General features: G+C 32.5%; 1 protein-coding gene across 1 annotated transcript; it reads right to left on the bottom strand.

Moving 5' to 3' along the window:
* Window positions 1-2,857: 2,857 nt before the first annotated feature.
* LOC113521327 (UBA-like domain-containing protein 1) lies at window positions 2,858-9,685 on the bottom strand. The gene is made up of 4 exons (XM_026906841.3): window positions 9,472-9,685; window positions 5,623-5,700; window positions 3,749-4,000; window positions 2,858-3,351 (listed from the first exon to the last, which is right to left on the bottom strand). The coding sequence occupies exons 1-4, from the start codon at window positions 9,580-9,582 to the stop codon at window positions 3,325-3,327; spliced, it is 468 nt and encodes a 155-aa protein (XP_026762642.1). The 5' UTR covers window positions 9,583-9,685; the 3' UTR covers window positions 2,858-3,324.
* Between the last annotated feature and the right edge of the window lie 142 nt (window positions 9,686-9,827).

Below are 9,827 nucleotides of genomic sequence, written 5' to 3'. Positions count from 1 at the left end.
CAATGTTTACCGTTGTGCCACTTTCCTCTATGGACTTTTTAATAGGTGATGATGGAATTGTAACCCCACCTATTTGTGCTATTGGTATCGGTCTGGTATTAGTCACTGATGATAGGTGAGTATGATGATGGATAGGTATTTCATTTTAATGGATGATAATAGAAAAGTAACTCCGCCTTCGCTATCGGTATACAATGGCGAGACACCATTGAGGGGTAATAAGCGAGGAGGAAGGCAATCAGTCAGCCCAACGTGAATAATTTATCTGTAACTAACCAAGTGATGTTCCGGCATAGAATAGAGAACCCTTCCCCGTGGGTGTCGTAAGAGGCGACTAAGGGAAGTTAACATTAGAGGGATGTGCAGCAGATCTCTTAAAACCTAACTGCGGTTGTCAATCCGCCTGCCAATTATGGCAACTACTAGCAAAAGTCCCTATGGGGAAGGCTTATGTTAAGCAATTAGGACTGGATCCTAGAGAATTGCCAACTTGTTTGCGCTCTCAATAAACATGCCCTATATATTAGTCTATCTGTTGCTTAATGAGACGGACAGATGAAGCCAAGGACCGGGCAAATATCCTATCCAAACATCTGGAGGGACAATTCCGGCTTAGTCCAGCCACCGCCGACACACTCCCTATTGTCATCGAGCATCACGAGCTTATACGTTGCGTAAACGAATTTTGTTCCGCTCCACTGTTGGACTTGACGGAGATTTCATTCGTCCTGCCCGGCGAGGTAAGTGGTACCGCCGCACGCGTACGTAGAACGTTCGGAGCGTACGGAATACCTACCGCAGCGCTCGCTCAACTGCCTTGTAGAGTAGTTCTACTAATAAAGCTTTACAACAGTATACTCCGAACTGGCTATTTCCCAGAGGGAGACTGTACAAAAGTCGATTGCTTGGCTACCTCTGTCCCATTTGGGTTTCAACTGTGAAGCAGTTGTATTTGCATGGCTGTGTTTCCGTTTGAAGGGTGGGATATGGCGTGAATTTACTGGGTACGGAGGAATAACACTTGAGTCCTCAGGAATGGCAACGCATGGGGGGTATCATTGGCGAAACAGTATACTCTGTTATGTCCATGGTACTGCTCATGTCTATAGGTGACGGTTACCACTTCCCATCAGGTGGGCCGTCAGCTTGTTTGCCATTCTAAGTAGTATAAAAATAAAAATTTTCAGAGAATAGAAGCTTGGTAGAGTGATAGTCCTCTCGAAGCCGGGTAAAGACAAGTGTCTCCCGGACAGCCACTGGCAGAACACACTCCTCCCGCACGTAGCAAAGTAGTTCGAACGGCTAATGCTCCGCCGACTCTATCCATATGTTACCCAGCGGGTAGAGCAGTTCGATTTTCTAGGTGGCTACTCGACATTGCAGCTTGTGCGCGTGTTTCACCACATGGTCGTCGAGCGTAACTGCTAGATATAGCCTTAAACCAAACGGGTGTACGTATAGATCAATCGTAAACATGGACTCGGTTAAGTATTTACCGATTTTATAAGTATCTGCGAACTTTTTTTTGTAGTGATCCATCAGTACAAAAAGGAAAAATATATATGTACGTCAAAGTTGATAAAAGTCGAGATAGTCGTCACGTTTTAATTTATGAGATTGATAAATTTTAATTTATTTTCAGTATTAAACAGTGCAATAATATTACTGGGAGCAATACAGCATAATTTAGAATACTTATAAATATATTAAATAGATAAAACTTATGCAGAGCAATTTTTACTGTTGGTATGGAATAATAATAGATGCCTACAAATATTCGACAAATTATTTGATTTTTTCTCTCATGATTACGGTCACCTCAATATTACTTATACTGGTATACGAAAAACCGAATTTGTACAAGGTAAATAATTATTGAATATAAAAAAATATTTAATAAATTTAAATTAGATATTAACTACTTGCTGTATGGTGTACGGTGCTTGTATTTCGAAGATAATTAAGAAATAATATGCGGGGCCTTAATAAGATCAATAGAGGCCAAATTAATATTTTTTAGAAACTGTCTGTCTGTATGATTGTTCCGGCATCACGCAAAAATAACTACTAAAATGGATACAGTTATCACAGTTATGTTCCTGAAGTTTTGATTTAAAATCTGGTGTTTGTTTTATTTATTACAACACAGTATCTAGAAGTGACTATTTCATGGGTTTTCTTATTACTCAAAACCACGCCGTACGAAATAGAGGATAAAAAGCTAGTTATGTACAATTTTTTTAAACAAAAGTATTGCGGGCTACATTACAATCTAACAGTAGTATTTAATTCCAATAGTTATATATTTATTTATGGCAATTACCCATTTATAATAAATGAATTTGTTTCAGTTGATATTAAACAAAGGTAAACATTCCAATACTTTGAGCCCTATCCAAAGTGAAAACATTTTAGACGAAAATTATAATTGTTTTTTATTCGACAACGAAGTTCCAAATCCTTTATTTCAAAAGATAGTTACAAATATAGCGAAAGATGAAACAGAATTCACAAAATCATCGAGCTCTTTTTAGTTTCTTACATGCATTGCGACAAAGAATAAGAATTATATGTACTACGATTACCACTTTCTGGTTCATTCATTCATAAAAAAGAATTAAACACAAATCTATGTTATTTTTATTTTTTAATATAACAATTTTAACAAAATTACTATGATGCATTTTGAAAGTAACACATTAATTTATTAAAAAAAAAGGTAATTGGGTAAGAAATTTGCGAAAAATCTGTATGTATATATATACGCTAAATGTGTACGTAGTCTTCTTTTTTGATGTTGGGTATTAATAATTATAGATATAGGCTTTATATTCCGAATCAATATAAATTAAACAAATTATTGCATCAATACTATGTATTGTCTTTTAAGAAATATTAATTATAATATACATTGAATATGACAAACCTGTTTTTATACAGTAGGTTGATTTCAATTCAGTCATAAAAATATGACAACAATAAAAAAAAAATAGGTTTCAGTATTCCCTTTGATTATTTTTGTATACAGGCGCTTTTGCTTTCATGATATCAAAATTTTAGAATTAAATTTTGACAACAAAAAACTTATGTACTTAGTATATTGTGCATTTTGTTTTGAAACTGCTGTATACATAGAAATAGATATAATAATCTATAATATATTTAACATGATTGACTACAGCACCCCAAATATTGTCCAGCAATTCGCCTTCGAGTTGGGGTGTTTCGTGAAATATTTATACATTTTCATACACAATTCCACAGCTCACTTTGCGCACCATTATAAAAATAAATTATAGATGCTCCTAAACTAATATTTTCCATTTATCTTGGCATGTGTTCACTGCAGATCTGTAAATCGAAAAGTTATTAGGGAAAATATAAATATTATTTTTTACTTATCTCGTCATAGTCGTAGAATACTGACGGATCTGACAAAGATTACATATACAGTATTCTACGACTATGACGATCTAATGGGAAATATTTTAAGCACAGTACTAAAAAATAAATTTAAGTAGCAGGACAGCAAAAGAGCATCAAATAATATTTTTTATGTAACATAGGGGGCAAACGAGTATGCGGCTCACCTGATGGCAAGTGATTACCGCTGCCTATAGGCACAAGCAACATCAGAGAAAGTGCAGTTGTATTGCTGGTCTTTTAGGAAGAAAAATGCTCTTTTCTTGAAGGTTTCAGTGTCATATCATATTAAAAATAAAATCTATATAAATAATCATTTACTGACCGCAGTTGAGCAGGACAGCGGTGTATAATTTGTTTGTGAGTTCGGAGAGCCAGGAAAATTGTTCATTTGCATATGAGGTGGTGGTGGTGGGGGCGGATGAGTAGCAAGTGGCGACACGGGCGGGGCACTCGCCCCGACGCCACCACCAGCGGTGTTGCTCGGGCTACCCGTCGTTGAGAGCCGTGAGAACGCGGCCAGAGCATCAGGAAAATTCGGTGGCGTAGCCGGAGTGTTGCAGGGTGTCATCAATTGCTGCGAAAATTAAATGATAAATTAATATTATTTATTTAATAACATTATCTTTTTTGGGTAGTCTTTTGTTGTTGAATTTTCTATTTGTGAGTAGGAAAGTAGAATTTTCTGTTGTTAACATTTAACTGTTGTTATAAATTGTGGTAAAACAGGCAATATAGTGAAAGGGCTTAGTTTTGTAGTAGCGTAGGTGTACCTACGCTTTGTTTATACCTACGTTTTGTCATTTTTATTTTACTACTAGTTTTTTTTCGCGGCTTCATCCACGTGACCGGGATATGTTTATTGATCGGGATATACTGTTCCATCCCATATAGTACATGTACACCAAAATTTATAGTATTTGGTTTAGCCGTTAGGGTGCTATAAGTTAACGGACAAACTCGCTAATATCCTTACTTGATATTATAAAAATATTTTAAATCTAGTTATACAACTTTATGCTGTTACAGAATCTATTTGTAGTTGAAGAAATCAAAAGAAAAAAAAAATAAATTTAGAGTTATGAATTATTTTCCAAAACTTAAACAGTCGAAAAAGCGGATTACAGCTTGTATATGTTAAATACATTAAAATATATCACAAGTTTTATTGATATAAAAGACTAAACAAAGATTAAAAACTTATTGACGCTTTTTTGTATAAATATAAAATAGTTTTTTTTTTATTTATAGTAAATATTCGACTACAATCATGTCTTGTTTTATGACAACTTTTGTCTATTAAAATTTTTAATAAAAATATAATGTATGTACGAAATTGTGAAACTTGTAAACAGAATAGGAAACAAAAATGTATGTTTCGACCGAGATAGCAAAAAAAAAAACAAAGAACAAGTCTAATATCTAAAAAAATAATAAAATGTCCTATGGGAACAAATTATCAAGATAAAGAGTATTTTATATGTTAATATAGGATAACGATCTATCTACATACCGAATTCATTTGCACGTTTATACGTAAATAAGTAATAAACATCCAAATTTGAATATTATCTTTACTAATAAATGTGAGTGTATTTGTTATCACTTACACCTGAGACTTAAATTTCACCTATTTGCGAGTAGTGTGGTCCATATATTTAAATGTGACCCCCAGCAATATGTGTTGATCTGGCAATTGTTCCTTTGATAAATTGCGTATATGGAAATATGGATATGTGAACGACATAGGCGTATTTCATCCAGGATGTGAACAGAGTTTTTGATTATGGGCAAAGACATGTCTGCGGTTTAGTCCTGCTTAGAAAATTATATTAAATACGCCAATGTAAGCAGGGAGAGAAGAGTATTAATTTAAATATATTACCTACTTTGTTACATTTATCAAAAATCGTTGTGAACTCTGTAGCCTGTAAGTATGCATGCAAGATGACTTGCCAAATATGCAATATATAATACATACTTAAACTGGTGGTAACATATATATATATATATATATATATATATATATATATATATATATATATATATATATATATATATATATATATATATATATATATATAGTACATCTTAATATTTATATGGTTGATTTTATTTTGGAGTATTATAGTTTTTTGATAAGAAAGCCTACAGATGAAAATGGATATTAAGTGCATAGGTAAATATGGATTAAAATACCTGACGATAATGTGGTGCAGCAATTCCATTAGCTCCAGCAGGTATGGCGACTTCTTGAAAAAATATTGAGAGAGCAGTCTGTAAATTACAATAGACAATGAGAATGGTATGCCTCATTACTAGAACAGGTAATTGGTATACTGCTATGTACTAGACATTGGGGATTGTTAATATATTTACATTATTATATATTTTATAGTGCAGTAAGCAGCAATAAGTCTTCATGTAAGTTAGTCACCTTACATGAAGACTTATTTTGTAATTATGCATACATATTATAGAAATAAAGTGGAAAGTGTTTAAAATAAAAATGTGTCAGTACCAATAAATATGTGTGTTATACACATATAGATTTTAATTTGACAAGTTCATGGAAGTTGTCAAATTAAAATCTGTGTGTTCTGTGTAGAGACACTGATGTGCATAATGAAGTCCTAGAGGTATAATTTCAGTAGTGCCAGCTTAGGAAACAAGCTTTTGCAAATTGGCTTAGGTCTACGTGTTTTGGAGAGCGCCCCCATATATTTGTTGTCTGGTTTCTTTTAATATAAGATGGTGGTATGATTTTGTGGCACTAATTATTATTTTTAAATAAATTTTACTATAATAACTTGAAAATAGCTAAAGTTAGTATCTGTGGCCTGGACAGTTCCAGTAAGACACTCGGGGAATATGGTTATTATTGCCTTAAGGTATTTTTTTTATGGGTGAAAATATATATAGTATGTATGGTAACCCCACCTGCGCTAACAGGATACGCTGGTGGAGCACCAGTGAAGGGTGATAGATGAGAATGAAAACAGGCCAGTTAGCCCAACATGATGAATTCATCAGGAAATAATCCAGTTTCCAAGGAGAACCGCGAAAAGGTTGACCTGGTTGGGTATATTGCTAGCAATGGGATTCTCAGTCTCCATTACTAAAAATCCCTTTCCCCCCGCCTTAAGATATTGAAGCTGAAGGTGTTATGTTTCTCATAACTAGAGAAGGCCTAGACTAATAGATTAGTTAAATAAAAAAAATAAAAAGTTAATGTGTAAGTAATCAGGGTAATGTTTTCTTTTACTATATAACATTAGATTCTAGAACATTTTGCAAGCTCTACATATAATTAGACCATACAATGTGTACTACAGGTGGGAAAGGGATTGTTAGTAATGGGTTCTAATAGTCCATTGCTAACAATACACCCTATCAGGTCGACTTCCACGCAATTCCTCCTGGAAACTATCATGGTTAATCCTTTTTCAATTCTTCACAATGGGCTAACTGACCGGCCTTCATCTTCACCTATTATGGATAACTGGTGGATAACACAGGCGGAGTTACCATTCCATTTCCACCCACTAAAAAAAAGCACTACAGCATAGTATTTTTAAAGTTTTTGAGACAAAGAGGATTTGATATCAATAGTCTTTTGTAATATTTACAGTATATAAAAAAAAATTATAGAATACGACAATTTTCCTAACCCTTTAATATTTTATAAAAGTAAATCATACAAGATTTTTCAAGTGTAATGAATTCAAAGGTATTAAATGATTTTTAGAAATTGTAACTGATATTGAACCTATTATTTGTTTAGTACCTAAAGCTGGCTGTTTGGTCCCGGCATCGAATAGGCCACCCCTTCCTATCTCTTGAGTATCATAAGAGCCGACAAAGGGATGTCGAGGGATGGGCAGTAGCATCCTTCTTAAAACACCTCTAAAGCCTAGCTGCGGTTGCTAATATGCCTGCCAAGCATGGCAACTATTGGCAAAACCCTTCAAGTGTGAGGCTTATGTTTAGCAGTGGACAGTTAAAGGTTGATATGATGATGATGATCTAAAGCTCAGACATCTCATATTAGAAAGCTCAGAAGTAGCAAACAATTGCTGGCTTAGTATCATGATTCGAAAGCCCTGATTTAGAGGTTTTTTAAAAAACTATTTAAAGAAATTATTTTTTTTGAGTAAAAACAATATTTGCATATTGAAAAGGGCTTTCACTGGACACTATATAACCATATGGCCCAGGTAAGTTAATGCCCAAAAACTACTGTGGCTGCAGTCCCTTTATGCATAAATATCTTTTATATTGGAAAATACACCTCATATTCTGAGGACATAAAAAAACATTGCTGCTAAGAACACCATAATATTCCTATAAATGATAGGAATTAGGATCAAACTTTAAAAAAGGATGAACACAATAGATCACAGAGGTCATAGTGTTACAGGTTTTTCTGCCCAACAAAGCTTTTATCTCTATAATAATAATACAACATAAGACAGATTAACATAGACTGTTAATATTTCAAAACTCTAATCTTAGTGGTGTAGCTGTTTGATATAAAGTGTCATGTACAAGTTTGAACTCCTCATAATACAAACATTTGTATTCGTGAGTTGTCTTGGAGTTGGTATTAGTCTTGGTGTTTTCTAAGTACAATATGTATGTATTTATAAAAAAGTATTAAGTATTTTTATCAGTTGTTTAGTATTCAAAGTACAAGTTCTGTTTAGGACTACATGGCATTGTGTAAAATGTATAGTGGTACAAATATTTTTTTTGTAGATATATTCTTTAACTACCTTATATGTTCATAAACTTACAACCCCTAAATGTATTTTAACTATTAAGTTAATAGAGAGAGGTTCATTTGTTTGAGATCCTTTTTTTTTCTTTTCTTTGGCATAGTAATAGCAATCGGTCTTTATTTTAATGACCATTTCTGCCAGCGTAAAGTATTTTAATTTCAGTTTTATTCTTCAGCAAATTGCCAAGTTAACAATTCCCACCTTTTTCAATGTGTTTTCAATCCAATGTTAATCACAATTATGGTAGTAGTATTATATATATAAGTATGTTATTGAATTTTAATTATTATTATTGAAAAATTCAATAACAGTCCATTTCTCTTAACAGCTTGTCAGAGTTGGCAGTTTTTTGTACAGTAAAATTTTAAATTATAGGGTAGAGTTCTTAAGATTGAGTACAATGGCAAACTTATCCTATAAAAGAGATATCTTCCAGTCAATGATTGAATGTCTGATAGAAATTGTGAATTGGTGTTAAATTAATAATAATTAAATGATAACATATACATCTAAAAAGATTATACCTCTGACTATACATAATACTTTTAATATTTTTGATATTTTTATGAATAAGGGGTAAATAGTGAACAAATGAAATTTAATTCATTTACTAAATGCAAATCACAACAGTACAATTGAAAAATGTCTATTTGATCGACTCTAAAAAAATCACAAACCAGTAATAGCTATAATAACAGCATGTTATAATTAGCAAACTTCAAATAAATTATATTTTAGTAAATGTGAATGAAAAGTATAGTAATAATAATAAATCTAAATATTGGCATAAATTCATGCAGATAACATGAATTTAGGGCAATATTATTATCAACTGTTTGTATTGAAGGTTATGTTTTTTATTTTCTTAATAACAATAACAATAATTTAACAACTTGATATTTAATTATTTATGCATAGATGTATTCTATTATCAAGAAAATAAGTGAAAAATAGATGCAAAGTAAGTTAATTTAACAAAATTGTCACTTGTCATAAATATTGGCAGCTATTGCGTGCTAAATTAAATAGCAACCTGTATACATTATCTAGTGTCTACTTATGTACACATTTAACTATAGAAAAGTAAATATTATTAATATTACTAATCTTACGTTGTTTGAAAACAAATATTATCTTCTATGGAAATTGTAAATCATTTTATACTAATTAACACTTCCGGATCTCAAGAAATACTTGTAGCTATCGCAAAACAAAATATAGCAGCCATTTCATGATACTGTTTGTTTACATATATTATGAAATTTACCTCAAATTGCCAATGAGCAGCTTGTAATAACTGTCTTGCTTGTTCCTGGGCACAACCTGCCGCTAATACGAATTGATTTATCATAACTTGTTCACGTAAAGCTGAATCCATTGTACTAATTCGACTATAAATAAAAAGAAATTCACTGAGAGTAGAGTGAATATATGAAGACAAACAAGCAAGCGAATTTATGCAATGGGCTATCTAATCTATGAAAGCTCGTTTCTGTGTTACCAACTAATTAATCAATGTTGCTAGATATAGTCTAGTTTATACTCCGTAGACGGTCAACTCTTTTAAAAAGACTTGTTCCTAATTTATTATCTACATAAAATGACATTTAGATTTCTCTAATC

This window comes from Galleria mellonella, unplaced genomic scaffold (genome assembly GCF_026898425.1).
Source record: "Galleria mellonella isolate WM207_F2 unplaced genomic scaffold, CSIRO_AGI_GalMel_v1 utg55, whole genome shotgun sequence".
NCBI classification, from domain to species: domain Eukaryota; kingdom Metazoa; phylum Arthropoda; class Insecta; order Lepidoptera; family Pyralidae; genus Galleria; species Galleria mellonella.
Note: the sequence above shows the minus strand (reverse complement) of the source record. Positions and strands in the feature narration are given on the sequence as shown.

Excerpts from the sequence above, each read along its gene's own strand:
- LOC113521327 (XM_026906841.3), bottom strand. The coding sequence starts at position 9,582 with ATGGATTCAGCTTTACGTGAACAAGTTATGATAAATCAATTCGTATTA. Across the intron at positions 5,701-9,471 it reads CTGCTCATTGGCAATTTGAG|ACTGCTCTCTCAATATTTTT; the intron begins GTAAATTTCATA and ends TGTAATTTACAG. Across the intron at positions 3,352-3,748 it reads CGCTGTCCTGCTCAACTGCG|ATCTGCAGTGAACACATGCC; the intron begins GTCAGTAAATGA and ends TTCGATTTACAG.